The sequence below is a fragment of the Montipora foliosa genome, chromosome 6 (assembly GCF_036669935.1).
Source record: "Montipora foliosa isolate CH-2021 chromosome 6, ASM3666993v2, whole genome shotgun sequence".
NCBI classification, from domain to species: domain Eukaryota; kingdom Metazoa; phylum Cnidaria; class Anthozoa; order Scleractinia; family Acroporidae; genus Montipora; species Montipora foliosa.
Window position 1 is genome coordinate 5,333,719 of NC_090874.1, and position 19,301 is coordinate 5,353,019.

The following is a 19,301-nucleotide window of genomic DNA, read 5'->3' on the forward strand; positions in this document are numbered from 1 at the left end:
AAGCCAAAGTAGGGGAATAAAAAAGTGTTTGAATCAGTTAGGAACAATATTTTTTCTCACAACTACATTCATTCTAATCTGACTCAACCTATATCTTGATTCCGGTACGCCATAATTATTTATTCTTGAACATTGACCCGTTGTCTTTGTAACACTTACAAGTGATCCGAAAGCCACTGGATTGATCAAAGCTTTAATTTAATTCGGAAAAAAATGGGATCTTTTACGTTCTGGTTAACACTGAGGCACCCAATTAATTTCCTTTAATTTCGACGGCGAGAAGATGAGAACCAGTTTTCCGACATTTTCAGATTCAAATCTTTGCTAAATTTGCCTCCCGCGACGAAAAGAAATTATATTGACACGAGCGATAACCTTGAGGTCTCGTTTTGTCCATTTAAATTTCATAATTCCTTTAAATTACTTTTCAAATGGCCTTTCGCTATGAACAATAAAAACACGATTTATAGGAAAAAGGTCAAAAAATAACCATTGTTTTCTTGGAGATCTAATGCAGAGGGCAAGAAATGGACTCCGTGAGTCTAATTTTTCAGTCTGCAGTTTATTGTTTGAAAATTTAAAGTTAAGACGACTTTGTTTTAAACTAGCACCTCCAAAGACAGGCCAGAGCCTTTCAAGGGATAATTATAAAGTTGATTCGTGCATTTTGGACTAATATATTCTTTTAGCGGAAGTTCAGTTTGATTACATGCGAGGAATAAAGAAAAAGCAAATAGATTTTGACAGGAAATTTGAAACCGATGGTACATTTTAATGAATTACTTTTGTCAAGCTCAGTATAATTGCCTTAAATCCCTATGTCATATTTAAACTGCGGTAAGGGGCTGGCAGCTAAATTTGATGCAAAGCTGGCTCGCAGAAGACGTTTCCCAACACAAGACAACCAAATTTAAGGTAAAGTAAATCGTGACATTTTCTTCTTTGTTCCATCTTTAGTGATTTCTGAGTTTAAAAGCACACTGAAAATACAATGCTTATAAATGAAAAATGAGTTGGACAACCGTATAGTCGGGGTAGGGATTTTTTCTAAAATATCGGAACTTTGATTTGATGTGAAAACGATTCCCCCTCCCTCAAAAAAAAAGGAGGAACAGGAACAAAAGAACAAAACAACGTTATACAGCCATCCACTACAAAGCTTCTTCATTGATTAATTGTGACCAGTGTACGTGGGTGTTCATTCACTTCGATTTTCTTTAAGACATACTGCGTACAAACTGACTCCGTTTGAAAGTTATATCTCCAAACGTTTTGGCTCAGAATGTTTCTTCCATATTTTTCATAGCCGAGATTTCGAGATTGGCAATGCATGTTTAGAGAATCACCTTTTGTTTGCATTTTCAGCGTGATACATGTACACGGAATACATTGCGCCTCGCTTACTTGTTCACAGGGTTGGTTAAAAGTCTTCAGTGTTTGAAAGACTGGACTGGGCTACCTTCATAAAATTTGTAGATGATGATTTTTTACTTAGTGTTTTCCTCCTTACAAATTGTGCTAAAATTGAGTTTTTTTAGTAACAACAATAAAAGCAAGGTGACACAAGCTGACGCCAAATCTGTGTGGCCAACACATCACGCATGCGCACAACCGCATGCGCACAACCGGGTGAAATGGTTATGCGCATGCGTGATGTGTTGGCCACACGGGGTTGGTGTTAGCGTGTGTCACCTTGCTTTTATTGTAGTATTTTAGTGTAAGTATCAGTAAAATATCAAAGGGTCAATTTCAAGCAGGCGCAGACTGCATCGTACAGTTCTTTGTCCCCTTAGTATGATGTAACGTAGACGGAATGGATAAGTGTATGAATAAACCGACAAGATGATACGAAACATTTTAAGAAGATGTGTTGAGATACATGAGACAGAGTTTGAGGGAAGGTATAGGTCTTTTGTATCCTTTTTGGGGAGGTTGATAGCTGCTTTAAACTATAGGTAGAGTGCACGATCAACTTACAGATAAAACGAGGGTCACCAATTTAACCTGGTAAAAAACGAATTCAGCCTGAGAACGGATTTGACCTACAACATATATACCTCTGTTGTTGCTGAAAGAAACATAAGCTACCTATAACATCCCCAAAACAATCTTTTTTCCATTAATGATCATTTCTTTTCAACTCGGCGGCATTTAACTTGAATTTGCCTACATCCGGATATGGTTTAAACAATCGTAAATTTTGAGTCCCTGCAGTTGTTTGCATGGTGAAACGTAACTGAGACCCCTAAGGCTATAAGGGGAGGATAAAAATGAATTTTATCATTTTGAGTTTTCTGTTCATGTGATGGTGAAATGGAATGCTAATGATACAAACATTTATTGCGTCTTTCAATAACATGCGGACTCTTAAATTCAAAGGTTAACCGACAAATGCGTTTTTCGCTACCGTCAATCAAATGTTCGACGGCTCCTCCCAGCTTCCGACTTTGTTGACTGAAGTGGGCTTAACGATGTGATTTGATTATTACGCACTCGACCGTAGTCGGAAGCTCGGAGGAGCCGCCGAACATTTGATTGACGGTAGCGAAAAACGCATTTGTCGGTTGACCTTTGAATTTAAGAGTCCGCATGTTATTGAAAGGCGCAGTAAACAGATTCTCAACAAGGGCTCGTTTCTCGAAAGGGCCCGAACTATTCGGGCCTTTTAGGTGTAACAATGCCTTCTGTAGCGCAAGAACGAAGAGAGTTTAAGTCAAAAACTTCACAAACATTTTCCTTTTTGATATCTTGAAAACAGAAAAACCAGCTTTTTAAAACAAGCAAAGGGAAGAATAAACGGGCCCCAGGCCCCTCGACCGCCGAATCGTTCAATACAGCTAAAGATTTTCACTGGAGACATTTTTGTCCGCGCGCTTTCATAATGCAAGCTCATTTAATCTTTACAACGGGTGATTTAACTAAAGTTAACCCTTGGTGACGTTTATAAAACAAGCCTATTAATCACTTTGCTTGAATTGACAAAAAATTAGATTGTTTCTAGCAAAATGTTGCGTATAATCATTGCCGTTCACACTTGAGAAATTGCCAGAACACACTGTCGACGACCGGTGACTCAGTTGGTTGAGGACTGTCTTGCGGGAGATCGCGGGTTCAATGTAAACCCCGGTCGGATCGACACTCAGGGTCATTAATTAAAGGAAATTTATTGCCCGGAGGAAATAACTATAAACAATTATTCTACGAGGGCGCGCTGGATATGAAGTGATAGATAACCAACGAGGCGCTTAACGCCGATCGCGTTGGTTATAATCATTTTATATGTAGCACAAGTAGAATAATTGTTTTATTTAAAACTTCAGGATCAACAACTCTTCCACTATTTATTTCTCGGCAGAGCTGCAAAAATGTTTTCAGCTCGCTTTATTGCTGACGCGTTCCTTAACCATATTAGATACAGCAGGTATATGAACTGATAGCCTGTGTCCGGTGAGCCAATGAAAATGCTGGAAATCAGTTTTTAATGTATGGATTTATGCTGAGTGTGACATGCTTAGTTAGTGATTTCCCATGTTGTAGTTGAGGCATTCCTGCCATCCGGGAATTTTTCTAGATCTTTCATTATGTGCACAAGCTAGGCGTAGGGCTGCTTTCACTTCCTGATTCAAGAAAGTCAAGATCATTTTTCCCTTCCATCTCGCTATTCGTAGTTTCCTGTAGATGGCGGGTGTGCCCTGACCTTTGCTGGGAGATAAAGATCGTTTCTTCTATATTTGGTATTTCTAGCCCATCAGGGCTCAGGCAAAAAGATCCCAAACAGAGAAAGTATTTTTTGTGTCCCAGCAAACGAGGCACGCCCAAAGCAACGCCCCACCAACACTGATTAGACTTTGTATGTGGTTCACATGTGGAGTATGAAGCATGAAAATAACTGAGGAGAAATTGCTACCTTCAGTAATTTCATCTGCAAATGGTTAGACTTGAGAAATTGCCAGAATACACTGTCGACGACCGGACGTCGGACTCATGAAGTTGGTTGAGGCTGACCGTCGTGCTGGAGATCTGGGTTTCACTTTGAACCTCGGAAGGACCTACAATCAGACCTATAAAAAATAACTGAGGAGAAAGAGCTGTCTATGTAATTTCATCTGCAAGTGGTTAGACTTTCAAGTCTTCTCGGATAAGGACTATTCTCGGTTTTCACATGACGTCACGACCGCCATGTTGGTGCCCTAAAGAAAGAAAAGGCGGCCATGTTGGTGCCCCGACCAAATCCTCCGGGAATTTAACTCTATTATTATGCAAATGCTTCCTTTTGTTTTCGTCGAAAAACATGGCTGTTGATCACGTGAGTGAAAACCAGCAATAAAGCGTGGGCCTTCCTCCAGGTTAATCATGCAACACTACATGTGGTAGCTTAATTAAGGATACCACACACTGTTCGTGAAGAGTATGGGAGAGGCCCCTGTATTCTTGGTTTGCATCCACGTGATCACACGGCCATGTTGGTGTACAAAACAATAGAAAATGGCCCCACACTTTTTCCATAATAATAGAGTCAAATTCCCAAAAGATATGTCACTGCATTGTTCTGTATTCCAACATGGCCACCGTGACGTCAGATGAAAATCCCCAATTGGTGGTTTTCACTCACGTGATCAACAGCCATGTTTTTCAACGAAAACAAAAGGAAGCGTTTGCATAATAATAGAGTTAAATTCCCGGAGGATTTGGTCGGGGCACCAACATGGCCGCCTTTTCTTTGTTTAGGGCACCAACATGGCGTTCGTGACGTCATGTGAAAACCGAGAATTGGTGGTCTATCTCTCAGAGAATTATAAACCGACATGAAACTGATCTGATATATAATGTTTGCCGTGTACAGATCCATTACAATTATCTTACACTTTCTCTGACGCCCACACAGTGCCTGTTACGAAATTAAACCTGTGCAAAAATTTGCACAAAAAGGAAAAAGAAACCACGGCTGTCTCTTTCTCAGTCATTTGTCCACACAAAATTAATCAACGTATACGTGCTGTAGATTTGAGTTACAAGGGTTGGATTAGGTTCCAAAGACTAAGTGCTAGAAGTTGACCAATGGGCGCCTGTCAAACGCAAATGAGGATTTATATGTTATCACCTGTATCTTAGAATTTACAAAAACAATTAGTTAGAATTATCATATTTCTGTTTTGGTCTCAGAGGTTTTCATTTTCAAGAATATCGATATCTGCACTTTGCGAAGAAGCATACCTCCAAGCCGCTCCGGAATGAACATGTCCATAGCAAACGGTGAGACTAATATTTGTTCATGTGTTGTTTTGTATCTGTCTCAAAGCTGAAACTACAGTTAACGTTTGCACATGATTGTGTTTCATGTGCTATTCAGGTTTCATCGATTTTGTCGAAACCGATTTCATCGAAATCTTGGTCCACATACAAATTGGCTGAAATTTGTAATGTAAAGATGACGTGACTGAGCCTTGAGTGCTGTCAACGACGAAGCTGAGAGACCATTTGTGAATCATTTATTATTACTCTTCATCTGGTTTGTAATTTCCTCTTATGACGTTCTTATGGTCCTCTTGTTTTAAGTACGTTTTTTTCATGAACCATTTCCATGGAAGACAACACATTTTGTTTTTTGCATGTCTCGTAGGGATCAAGACCTGAACATATTTGATAAATTAAATAGACAAAAATCTGAATAAGCTTAAATTTATATCGAAAAATAGATATCAATCATGGAGTAAACACTCTTATTTATTGAAAATAAACGTGCATGAAAGCGGCTACGCCGTCTATATTGTTAATTTACATCTTTTTTTTTTTTGTAAGCCTTCTCTTTATTACAATTCCGCTTTTGGAGAATCTGAGTCAAAATGAGTCATAAACTAGTTTTCTAAAGGAAGGGTTATCGGAAAAAAACAAAAAGACTTTTCGAGCAGGTGTCGTTAAAAAGGGTCGTCAAAATCATAGTTGATGGAGGGGAATGGTTGCGAAACCCGACAAATTTCTTTGTTGTAGGTTTTTGTTCTCATTTTTGGCCTTGACTGTTCATAAAACACAATAGTTGTTTACTCCGTGCTGAGGAACTAACCAATAGAAACATGTTGGTTACGTAATCATGCATAGTGTATGAGCGCAAAACAAAAGATTGTTGCACGGTCGTGGACTTTCCAACCTAAATCTTGGCATCTTTGTTTGCTCCTTTGATGTTTGCCGGTACTCATTTACTCTTACTCGGTAATCTGCACCACTCATTTTAAAACTACAAACAAGCGAAGAGAAGCCGTTCTTGACTTAGTGTTTTTCGTAAGCTAATATAAAATTTTGGTTAATCTCACCTAACGAAAGAGTGTAGACTAGTCCAGGAACTATTTTCAACATTTTTTGCATGCTGCACGCAATTTTCCGAAATGAACGCATTTTCTAAGCAGTCAGTGCTCTATTCTTTTCGTTTATTTTTCCATCGGAAGCATACGTAAACCTTTGGCTGAAATTTGCTTATAGGGAAGATATCGTTGACGTCACCTATTGTCATTAATGTGCCAACCAGAGCCTCTCTAACTGTCGAAACAAAAGGTCCTTTGTTCCTGTGGTTGGCAAATTTGAATAACAAAAGTAATGTTTGTAAACAGGTATCTTCCCTATAGCCACAGCTGTCAAAAAACGTTTTGGAAAGGGGAAAATAAAAGACTGCGATTCAAATTAATAACGTAACTCATATCATGATTACTTTATAGAATAACCAAGGCAAAGTTATTCTCACATTTTGATTGGTTCTTGCCTATGATCTATTAGAGGACAGACGCACGATTGACGTCACCATCAGCTTTTACGCGAATAAAGTTTGGTTATTTATTATATAAAACAAATAGATTCCATGTTGCCGTGTGTCTGTTCAAAATGTGGTAAGAACATCAGTGACACACTCGGCGATCGCCTGTTGTGCTATGTTTTTGCTCTTACCACATCATGTTTTGACGCCATCTGTGATCTATTACTGAACAGACGCACGGCAACATGGAATCTATTTGTTAAATATATTTCTCTTTTCCAGATTCCACAAACTCCACTGATCTGCTGTATTCCTTATCCCACTCTCCATCGACAACGCATCAAGTTATCCTAATCCTTACTTATTCCTTGATGTTCTTGCTCTCTTTGAGCGGAAACACTATGACCGTGTGCGTCGTGGCATCGAGACCTTACATGAGATCGATTACGAACCGTTTAATCGCCAACATGGCCGTCGCAGATCTCATCATGACGTTGAGCGCCATGCCTTACTCGGTCGCATTCATGTATGTGAAAACCCGCTGGTTCGGTGGCATTCTGGGTATAATTACGTGTAAACTTTTACACTTCTCCATCGCCTTGTCCGTCGCAGCTTCCGTTTTAACGCTTGTCGTGATCGCTTTGGACCGCTTTTTTGCTGTGGTGTTCCCTTTCAAGCGTTCAAGGGTAATTCCAAAGATCACGAAGACGACCACTATTATCTGGGTTCTGTCTGTCCTGTCCACGTCTCCCTATCTATATTTTTTCAAATCTCTTCAAGAACCGAACGACAATTACTATTGCTTCATGGGGGAAACTTTTGCCAACACTGCAAAAGCTAGGCGCGCATTATTCTTGTTCATCTTCATTTTCCTCTATGCAGCTCCACTGTGCATCGTTGCCACCTTCTACAGCCTCATCTCTTTCAAGCTGTGGTTTCGACAAATTCCTGGCAATCCCACTGCTGCAAACCGCAGAAATGCCGAGCTCAGCAAGAGACGAACCATCAAGATGCTTATGGTCATCGTTATTGTTTTTGCATTGTGCTGGCTCCCTTCGCATCTGATGCATTTCTTCACGTTTTTTGATAAAGAAACATACGACAAAATTCCGCTGTTTTGGTTTTTATTTGCGTATGGTGTTTCTCACGCCAACTCAGCCATTAACCCCTACTTGTATATCGCACTGAACACGAAGTTTCGCCGTGCCTTTCTAGAGCTTGTCAAAAGTTGTTTCAGCCCGGCTGGGAACTTTTTAAGATCCCAGTTCAGTAATACAATGTCGAAAACCCCCGCGGTCCAAGCAACGAGCCTAGAGAGGGACCCATCCCGAGTTGGAAGGAGACGAGAGTATGACCTGTCAAGATCGGATACTAGCGAGGACAATCATCGTATGCGGCAGGTAAATCTCGTAGGAGTAAAAAAGACGGCGGAGATAAAACGAGACGACTTCCCAATGATGTGACTGGTAAAAGAAAGTGTGCACTCAGTGCTATAGAATGTGTGAACGTGATCAGTAACCCTTGTTTTTTCACCGAAACAAAAGGAAACGTTTGCATGATAATAGAGCTCAATTCCCGGGGAATTAGTTGGGTACATCAACATGGCCGCCATTCCATTGTTTTGGAACACCAAGATGGCCGCCCTGACGACCCGTTCGTAATTATGTATGACGAAGATAATTATTAAAATATTCAGAAAAAGCAAAGATCTTTTCCATTTATCTAAGGTTTTCCTTGTCTGCTTTGCGATATTTAAGTTCTCTGGGGTCATAGGTAGTATAAGTCTTTGACCAAGGACCTCTATGCGAAAATTGTTGGTATTTTTCATGAATCGATAAAAGAAAAGTTTGCAACTCTGCAGCAAATTCGTTCCCAACGGCAGAAATAAGTTTATCTGTAAATCTCTTATGCAAAAGACACGTGTTCCCGTTGCGTTTTATCTTTACACAAGCCAAGTAAACATGACAATGTACGTTACGGAGCCGCAAAAGTAGAGACATATATATTATATTATATAAATACACCTGTCAACAAATTTGAATTCCTCACAATCACCGATAGCAGGAAAGCCGACATTTCGTCATGTGAAAGAGGAATAACCAATAAATCATCAGACAGATTTGTTTTAGGTCGTATTTTAGTTAAAAAGGAAATATAACATCACGTTCGGAAAAGTCGTGGACCGAGGTGTTAGAAATACGTTAGCCTGCGAGCAGGCCCTCCGAGGGACTGGGGTTGGGGGTAGAATGAGGGCCTGCCCGCATGGCTTTGTATTTTGAATGTCGCGTCCAAATTTTGGACGCAAAATACTGATTGGCTGAAATTAAATTACCTCGTGACGTCACCATTGACAAGCTCCGACAACAAGAAAGCCTCTTCGCTTCGCAGAGATGAGGTGGTCAGAAATGCGTCTGAGAAAATTGTAGAATGTTGCAATTTACCATAACTTTACATAATTAAAGGTCGGGCAACGCGATGCAATGGCCTCTCTACTGGAAGGAAGGAAGTTCTATCTCTGTTATCCACAGAATTCGAGAAAAGTCTTATTTCCCAACTGTTTTTCGTAGCGGCCAAAATACGAGGGCGACTTCATGTCACCGTGGCTGCCTCTGTTGCTGATTTAACGATAGAGGAACTCTACACGATTTTAGCAAGTATTAGGCTAAGCCGAAAAGGCGGCTCCACAAATGATTGCTCGATCTCCTCGTAACTCCGCAATACTCCGATACACTTGAAAACAAGATATTCCAATTTTCAAATTATTGAATTAGTAAAATACATATCTATAACCACAATTGAAATAAAATGGTGTAGGTATTAGAATATCTGTCTAGTATTAAAGTGTGATGTAGCAGTTGTAATGTCTGTATTTCATTAAAATAAATTTAAAAAGATAATTCCGCTTCGCTTTACCGAAATTTGGCAGCAGTTGTGGTCGACGAGTCTCACACAGTGGAGATGCGGTCAGGGAAAACGAATGTCTCTATTACGATTCCCGTCGTTTGAGGTTTGTGTGCTTAATTTTTCCCTGACGAACGAAACACTTTTTCCGCGGAAGGGACTTCGACGAATTACCGTACTGAATATTCAGCTACGCTTTACAGCATCAGCAATAGTTGTTAGGCTTTTCTGGCGAAGGCTTCCTTCCTTTACAGTTTTTTTTAGTTTCTGCCTCGGGCAAATTGAAATACACAACGCGTGGGTTTCTGTTTTCTGTGTTTTTTTTCAATGTTTACTTCTGGTGCGCGCTGATTGGCTAATTTTTGACAGCTCTCTCAGCGTGAAATCAGGAGGCGGCATTCAAAATTTAAAGGGATGCGTGCAGGCTCTCCTTCTCTCCCACCGAAGAGAGAGAGCCTGCTCGCAGGCTAGAAATACGTGGGAAATTCCCTAGTTTTGCATTGCGTAACCATACTCGGCATAATTTCTTGCGTCATTGGCGCGGGCAGTAGCGCGGGCTCATTGATAAAATGGAGGATTTTCATTGACGCCAAGCCTAATTCGTCAAGGAATGGCTATTTTCTCCTGAGCGAGTACGGTGACCCCTATTTTTAATTTCATATATTTGCTGAGAATGGTGCCTTCATGGGGTAATGGAAAGATCAGCAAAAAATTATGACCAGTTTTTTGGCAATTTCATAAAATTGCACAGAAAAGGCCATTACAAGTCGAACAGCCCACACTAAAGTTAAATCTATTTTGGAGTGTTAAGTACTCACAAAGGCATTCAAATAAGTTTTTCAAATAGTCGTATTCGTCAGCGTCGTACTATGGAAACGAGCACGGTGACCCCCTTTTTTACTACATTTTTATCATCTCCTTGACATGTTACAACAGTGTGGGAAATTTTATTGGAAATACATAGCAAGGCAAGTCGTATATTTCTATTTTTAATTGCCTTAAAGAAAACCTCCACTGAGACAAAAAAATAACTTTAAACCACAAAACATCGTGTCTACAATTAAAATTGTTCATTTTTTTTCCAATGAAAGCATTTATATTCATTAATGAATTTCGAAAACGCTTGTTTTGGCTTTGAAATATCCCGGGCGCTGCCATCTTGAATAATTGTGACGTGTCGTGGTTTCCCTGTTGTTCCAAAACAATCGCTCTTTGTGTCAGAACAACAGGGAAACCACGACACGTCACAATTGTTCAAGATGGCGGCGCCCGGGAATTTTGAAAGCCAAAACAAGCGTTTTTGAAATTCATGTTTCTGCGGATACAAACGCTTTTATAGGAAAAAGTTTGAACAAATTTTAATTGTTAACATTATGTTCTGTGGTTTGAAGTTATTTTGTTGTTTTAGTGGAGGTTCCTTTTAAAGGGACAATTCGTGTTGGAAGTCCAAATTGGACTTACCCCTAATTACTTGGGTTTCTCAACATAAGTGTACTATAGAGGATCATTACTGCTGCTAGGGTTTAATTTTCAACTAATTTCGTTTTAAAATCTGTCGCCGACATCTTTTTTAGCCGAGTATAGAGGGTCTTGAGCAAGTGACGTAAAACCTAAATCAACGCAAATTCATAGTCTGATCAATGGAAGCAGCGCAATGAACCAATCCAAGTTTGAAGCAGTAATTAGTGTTTGCTTCTTATTGGCTAAAAAAGTTGCGAATTTACAATGGAAATTCAATCAATTAAATCCGGCCATTCAGACCGTTTTCATTTGTTTTTCTTTTTCTCTTTTTAGCGTCAAATGATTGTCCTGGAAAAAAGTTATGATAATAGAAGAAAATAATGTAGTGTAGATTTGGTCGGGGGGTTGACACAAAAGAAACATACCAAAGCGGGCTGGAGCTAACAATACCTGGCTTAAAAATCAACATGGCGTCATTTGTACTGAAAATTGAAATTAATATTATTAATTGGCGAAAAAAAAATATAGTTGAAGCGCATTAAGATACCAAGGTAGTTCATCGAAGGCACTGCACAAAAATGATCTGAAAGAAACAATTTCAAATTAAACAGGACCTGGATAAGAAAGAGTCCCCACCTCCAGGAGACATGAAGTTGTCCTGATTCCAGCCTGTAGAGGTAAAAGCGCGTAAATCCGACGGCCGAACCACTTGACTGCGCCTTCTCTCAATTAAGTTTACAAAACCAGCTATTTCTCAGGTATTCGACATGAGTAGCCGGAAAAATCAACCATAGGCAAAACATTACATGGTTGAGAACCGTTTGGAAATATTTCGGGTCCCCATTGCCTTCCAGCATAGGCTTCGCCGGTGAGAGGAATGGGGTGGAGAAAAGTGTTTTTGTTCGCCGCTCCATTCCTCTCACCTGCGAAGCTGGCTCGCTATCGCTGGCTTCGCCTGCGAAAATAATTTAGTGAGCATGCTCGCAGGCTAGGTCCCCCAAAGACAAAATGTCACAATCTCTCAAGAAAATCCAAAGTAAATCTACGATCAGTGTGGCCTCCTCTTAAGTTATAGCTGCAGATTAAAGGGAAACAGTAAATATAGGTTTCACTTTGTAAACGTAGTGCTAAAGATGAAATAGAAGCAACCGAAGCCTTAGCTTGCGAACAGGCCCTTCGAAGCTTCTTTTGCTTGTTTGGGCTAATTTCTTAAAGTTCTGCGCATCTCAAGAAACTCGGGTTTTCTATGGGTGATGCTTACTAATACAGGGATATTTTTGCGCGGCTTAAAACTATGCGGAGAAAGTAGAACTAAGTAAGTGCTCTTGGTATCCAAAAAGAAAATTGGGGTTAACCATGCATTTTTGAGATATTATTAAGCTTCAATTTGGAAAAGCCGCCATACATTTTTGAGTAAATATCTTTGAAAAATGCGCGTTTCCCCCAATTTTCTTTTTGGATTTGGACAACACTAGTCTTGTTAAGATCTGCATTTCCCGCATATCCATAAAGCGCTTAAAAATACCTTTGAACTAGTAGGCACTATCCTTAAGAACGTCTCGAAAGTAACGCGGAATGGCGCGCTTGCAAACGTTATTCACCAGCCTCGAAAGCGCTCGCTCGCCTCGAAATCCAGTGCATGTTATCCAGGAGACTTTCTTCAGGTCCGAATTTCTCTCTAGCAATGATCAGCTACTACAGTACTATATATACTGTCTCGCCCGGTCCTTCTCAATTGTTGACAGAAAATGAAGATATAATTGGACATTCAAAATGAATTCAAATACTTGCTTTTTCAATACAACCCACATTCTTGCATTAACGCAACCTTCCTGGTCAGTGACTTATAAAGATTTAACCTTTCCGATTTTCACGTTACTTTACGTAAGCAATTTAAGTTGGCTAAATATCATGCATTGCTAAGGCAGATTCCAAACAAGCTTCCAAAAGATTTAATAACTGATCATAAAAATCGAAGAAACTAAATGCTGTCACACTTGTTACATAAATCGAGCAAGAACGTGGAAGCAAACTCGTCCCTGATTGTCCATGTAGTCAGTCTTGCTTAAGTCTTCGCCGTACCAAAATCGCAAACGATCGAATTCTTTAAGGTACAGTGGGTGGGCGAAGTCGTCGAAGACAAGTTCATCAGAATATCTGAAAATTTAAATATAGACATAACCTTGATGACTGACAAGTTGACTTTCAATGACCGACTTACGGACTCACTGCCTGAATTGAGAACAGACTGACACTTCCTTTCTGGCTGAATAACCGACTGAACGATTAACAGTCACGAACCAGGTCAAGCATTCCCCCGACGATTTCAGCTCTGAAAAAGTCGAAACATGACCGTTGTAAACAACTCGATTTTCACGTTACAATTAAGTGTCAGTTAACAATTCAGGCGGTTAATGGTAACAGACGAGATAAGGTCGGTCCTATTAGATACACTAAGTAAATCAAAACTGTAATGGTTACAGTTTCACCTGAATAACCGTATTTCATGCTCGAACTAGAAGATGTCATAGTTTCACTTTTATCAATGAAGTCTTGAATGTGCACTTGACAAAGGAACTGTAGTGCTGCTTCGGTTGAGTTGATTCAAAAACTTGGTTTTATCAAGCGAGTTATAAAAGCAAACTTAATTTAACCACCGTGACAAATCTTTGTGTGAGAAAACGAAACAAAACTTTGTACTGAATGAACAGATAGATGTAGGACCAACCTGACAAACTTATTGACTTTTTGGCGCTGATGGGAGTGATGACTGACATAGGACGCTCTCCATTTGACAGAAGGGACCAGCCAGACCGGGCATTTGGAAGGAGTAACCATACAACACCTTTACTTTTTAAACGCATTTTGAGAAGGATGATATATACTCCAAGTGAGCGAGTGTAAGAATTAATCAAGTGAAGCTATGATCCTCGCTGTTCATATATCAGGGGCGTAGCTTGAGATTCTGAAGGTGTACGCACTCGAAGAATGTTTCGAGCGCCAAAGGCGCTCCAAACTAGGGGCGTCTAGGGGCACGCTCCCCAAGACAATTTTCATGTTTAGGGTCTCGAAAATGTCATTTCCGACTATTTTCTAAGAACACTTTAATAAATAAATGCGAAAGAAAATGCAGTAGTTAGTTGATTATTTTACCTATCTGTCTCTGCAGCAAGCTACAACACAAACAGGGAGTCTACAGTACAAGCAAAGAGGAAGTCGTTGCAAACTCTTTTATAGAGTGTTTTTACTCACGTGATCAGTAACCTTGTTTTTCCACCGAAACAAAAGAAAAAGTTTGCATGATAATAGAGCTCAATTCCCGAAGGATTAGTTGGGTACACCAACGTAGCCGCCGTTCCTTTGTTTAGGGCCGCTAACATGGCCGCCGTGCCGTCACGTGGAAACACTCTATAACATCATCATCATCATAGCGGAGCTCCGCGCGAGCCTAAGGCGCGCGCGCGGAGCACCATAGTTAAGAAAATATGGTAACCCGTCGATGCGAGAAAATTTTATAACATTTCCTTAAAAAATAACCGGGAACTGGTGGAATGGTGATAAGGGCTGACACTGTGTGGAGGCCTCGAAGGGTACAGTATTTTTTTTGCTTTCGTCCACTATTACGTTTCTTGTCGGCCTAGCCAAACGGGTCCAACATGTTAGTGCAACATCATCCAACATTGTTGCACTCGTTTGGCCACTATGTTGCAAGTTTGATTTTCATAAAACATCGTGTTCAACATCAACCAACGTTTTTTTTGTTCTAAGGTGTGTGTGGTCATCACATTCAACAATGTTGCACGTGCGCGAGCGCTGCGGCTATCGGTATCCATGGTGATGGTTTATTCGTTGAATGTGTTTCGTGCGTTGCCACGTCAGTTCAAGCTACAGAATGTTGAACGAGCAAAGTCTTGAATATTTGAGCGACGAAAGCTTGAGCAATCTCCCTTCGAACAGATAGCCCTTCTGGGGCATGGTGCCAATGTATCTGCACAAGTCAAGACCCCGGGATGCTACTCTCTCTGCAGTGAAGCCCTGGGTCTTCTCAACGGGTCCTCACACCTGCCTTGGTGCAAGACCTTTGGAAACCGCGCTTTTTCTAATGCAGTTCCCAGTTTCTGGAACAGCCATCCTCTTGCTATCATCAGAGAGAGTGACTCTATTGATAATTATAAAAGAAACTTGAAAACGCCAACATGGCCAGAGTTTGTTTTTTAAGAATTCTGGGTAGATTCTGGTTCCAGACCCTTGAGTTCAAAATGCTGGATCCAACAGGTTGCATTCATTTGGCCACCTCATTGTCGTTCTACACTTTTCAACAGCGTCCAGCAATGTTGAATAATGATGGATCCGTTTGGCCAGGCATGTATGGGTTAATGAAAAGATTCTGGAAATACTCTCACACAGAGACACCAGTTTAATTCGAAATTTAAAAAACTTGTCCCGATTTTATAATGCCGCCATGGAATAAGGATTCCCAGTTTTGAGCTGTACGCACGGGCGTACGTGCTTATATGGACGCTACGCCCCTGTATAATATGATCCATTTCATATATCATTTCATCTTTGTGAGAATTAAATAAACGTAATGTTATACTTACATCCATTGGAGACTCGGACTCTTCTGCGAGTATCCAACACATGCAATAACAACATTATGTTGATAAAGGGCGTTTTCCATTTACCAAGAAATTCCGGAAATTCCGGTTGGAATGTAAATGGAACACACGTTTTTGGTTCTTTCCACTGGAAAATATCCGGAATAAACGGAACTTCTGAAAAGGTAGTCCTGTTTTCCCGTTGGAAACTGTCCGATGGAAATGTGTGTTCCATTTACAACTTTTGAAAAGGTCTCATGCAAGTGTTTCTTCAATTTGTTGCAATTTCTCGAATTTTCTTTGCAAACTGACAGGTCTGGCAGGCCAGACCCAAACGAAAGGAAAGGGCCCTTAGTGTTTGACTGGTTACCTGAGAGGCCCAATGAATGATGGCTAACGTACTGACTGCTGACAAGTTGACAGGCTGATGGATCCTGGATTGAAAGGCTGACAAACCGATTGGCAAACGTCTGGATCACAGTGATTGGCCAGCTGCCTGTCTAAGAGACTGACTGAGTGAGGCAAAGCCTCTGGTTTACTGTACTGACTGATGACTGACTAACTGGCCAATGGAGGGAGGGTCAGAAACTAACGACAAACTCGCTGACTTACCGACCTAACAAAGATTATTACCATATCTCTGTCTTTTTAACAGCAAACAACTTTCAAAAGAGTCCCAAAATGGGTTCATATCAGTATGCACGGCTCATTCCCAATGTCTCCATTGCCGTTGTCCTCATCGACAAAAAGGCCCTGGGAACGAGCCTTGATAACAATGGTGTAACTTTTATTACTTACATTGGGTCAACCAAAGGCAAGTAGTACCACATTCCATTCGCCTTGATGTATTGTGGAAGAGGAAAGATCACGTGATTGGATTCATCAGTAACAATGATATTGAGGGGATACGTTCGAGAATCACCGCATCCCCATTTGCTATTGTATGCCTCATTGTCAGAGCATCTGTGTCAAAAAACCGAAGAGTGCGAAAAGATTATATTGGTGCAGAAAAAGCTATAGCAAAATTGAGAGAAATCGTTTAGAAACTATCCTGGGAGGAGGAGGGGGGGGGGGGGGGGGCGCGCCCCAGTCCTCCCTTTTGATTGTATTTTAAAACTGCAGCTCAAAAGAGGTTTTTGTGATCAACCGTACTTCTGGTTGCTGAGTTGAGGGGGGAGGGGGGAGGAATACCCTCTCGCAGCAATTCCTTTCGCCCTCCACGCACGCAAGCATAGGCATAAGCAATTTAGGCAAACTCACTACCGTCTTTATCGTGTGTACCTTTTGTGATATAATTAGGCCAAAGTACATAAATTATGATACAATAATACGTTATGCAAAATACACTAAATATTACAGACATACATTATCCCAGCTTGCTTACCTGATTTGTCTAGAATGGAATTTTAATTTTAAAGCTGCAACCAGCTTACTCTCTTGATAGTACATCATGTTACCGTACCCATTATCCCTTGGTGTCACGCAGACTGGAATTGTGCTTATTTGTTTCCAGCCTCCAGCAGATGTATCTATAAGCAACTAATTTGGCTCAGGACTCTCAATAATTGTTTACAAAACAAGGGACAAAATGAACATACAATAGTATCAACAAAACAATGAACCCTAAACCTAAACGCAATAGCAGTACTAGTGTGTCCTATATCGATTCAACCTTTGGATCAGATGTTGTAAAGACTTGCATATTATCTGCTAAAATAACCGAGAGCCAGAAGTGATGAAGGATCTTAAGTTTAACTTATTAGCGGTCTAAAAATATTCAAAAACTAAACAGAGCGAGGCTAATTAATTGAACGGTGAATGAACATATCATCTCTTAACAATGAATGAGACATTCAATTGAACTCTCATAGACGCTGGCTAACCCACTCATTGTTTCCTCAAATTGAATGTCACATATTTCGTCAGAGTTAAATTACCATATGTGAAGTATTCAACTTACTGAAAGCCTAACCGAATAGACCACAAATAACAGACTTTTTATCCAGAAAACAAATCTCGGTTATTTTTTGCCATGAACTCTCATAGACGCTAGCTACCCACTCATTGTTTCCTCAAATTGAATGTCACATATTTCGTCAGAGTTAAATTACCATATGTGAAGTATTCAACTTACTGAAAGCCTAACCGAATAGACTACAAATAACAGACTTTTTATCCAGAAAACAAATCTCGGTTATTTTTTGCCATGAGAAAATTAAACTGAGACAACAAAGGTTCACCCTTTTTCATGCTGACTCGGGTATTCCCCGAACAAGTTTCCCGGATAGTTTGATTGAACAAGACTGACTTCTTCTGAGATCAACTCTCAGAGTGTTAATATTCCCGTTTTGCGTTCAAAGTGCACAGCTGGATGAACAATCGATAGCAGTCCAGCGACTTTTTTTTCAAAATCTCTCACGTGTATAATTAAAATAAATAGATAAGAACAAAATCGGACCCTTCCCCCTTTTTTTCCTGCAAGAACTTTATCAATGACTGTAAAGTAACAAAATCGCTTTGTTCTGTCCTTTTTTGTCTAAAAGTAATTTCTTCCTCGGTATTGTCACTACAAATTGTTTGCTCAGTAAGCAATTATTGTAATACTATGTTTGAAGATTTTTCCTGAACGGTATAGAGTAGCCATGACAGATACTGGAGAGAATTCTGTAAATTCACAACGACTATCCCTTAAAAATATTTTTAACTTATGGCCAAGACATTGAAAACCACCTGAACGCTTTTGACTGCATGAAGATTTCCGACTAATCTTCCATATCAAATACACTTCGTGTCGCACGTAGAAATCTAAAACGGTTTAAGGCAATGGTTGACTGCGTCAACTTATTTGTTTTTCTCATTGACCACCCCTGTAAGATAACAACTCTTCTGTCAGCCCTTGTTTCTTATGAGCCTTGTGTATGTTTGACGTATTCCATCTTTACACCTGGATTGTTCATTGGGCAATTTATCAAAAACACTATATTCAGAATGGATAAGTCAATTTAAGCCGTCAGCTGCCGTCATTGCTCTCCTCCAACGAATTATTTAACCAGAAGATACCGTTGTGCCCTTTTTGCATGAAATAAGTCTGGATTTTGTGCATGAAGATTATCCCTGCATTTGAATGTAATTTTCTAAGAAACTACACCTTTTTTACACTAAACCTCGTCTTAGCTCATAAGTCCTGTCCTCCTCAAAAACTCTGAAGACCTTGGAAATCTCATGTTATAAATTAACTTACTTTGGGCAAAAGAACGTCCAACAGAAGTCAGCAAAAATATTTGAAAGATCATTTTCAGAGTTACTTTTCCTCGAAGTGGCCCTTATAAGTGATGTTTCTTTTAACCCGACTTTGACCTATGTAACTAAGAAACGCCGGGTGTACGAAATTTATAAGAGAGCTAAACGCTGAACAAAAAAGCCAGGAAAAACAAACAAAACATGAAGTTTACCGTGGGAAAACAGGAAGCAATCACATGTTTGATTTTAGTGTGGAAAACTTTTTAAAAAATACATTAAAAAGGCAATTTAGCCTCCTTATTGTTTACATGCAACAAGGCGCTCGTCACAGGTCTTTCCCGAGTCTCTCATACTCCAAC

General features: G+C 40.0%; 2 protein-coding genes across 2 annotated transcripts; one reads left to right on the forward strand and one right to left on the reverse strand.

Annotated features, from left to right (window-relative positions):
* The first annotated feature begins 825 nt into the window (after nt 1–825).
* LOC138008576 (RYamide receptor-like) lies at nt 826–8,869 on the forward strand. The gene is made up of 3 exons (XM_068855899.1): nt 826–915; nt 5,164–5,253; nt 7,025–8,869. Exons 2-3 carry the CDS (start codon nt 5,232–5,234, stop codon nt 8,203–8,205), a joined length of 1,203 nt encoding a protein of 400 aa, XP_068712000.1. The 5' UTR covers nt 826–915; nt 5,164–5,231; the 3' UTR covers nt 8,206–8,869.
* Nucleotides 8,870–11,684: 2,815 nt separating this feature from the next.
* LOC138008577 (uncharacterized) lies at nt 11,685–19,084 on the reverse strand. The gene is made up of 4 exons (XM_068855900.1): nt 18,944–19,084; nt 17,087–17,231; nt 16,501–16,665; nt 11,685–13,261 (listed from the first exon to the last, which is right to left on the reverse strand). The coding sequence occupies exons 1-4, from the start codon at nt 18,993–18,995 to the stop codon at nt 13,105–13,107; spliced, it is 519 nt and encodes a 172-aa protein (XP_068712001.1). The 5' UTR covers nt 18,996–19,084; the 3' UTR covers nt 11,685–13,104.
* Nucleotides 19,085–19,301: the final 217 nt, after the last annotated feature.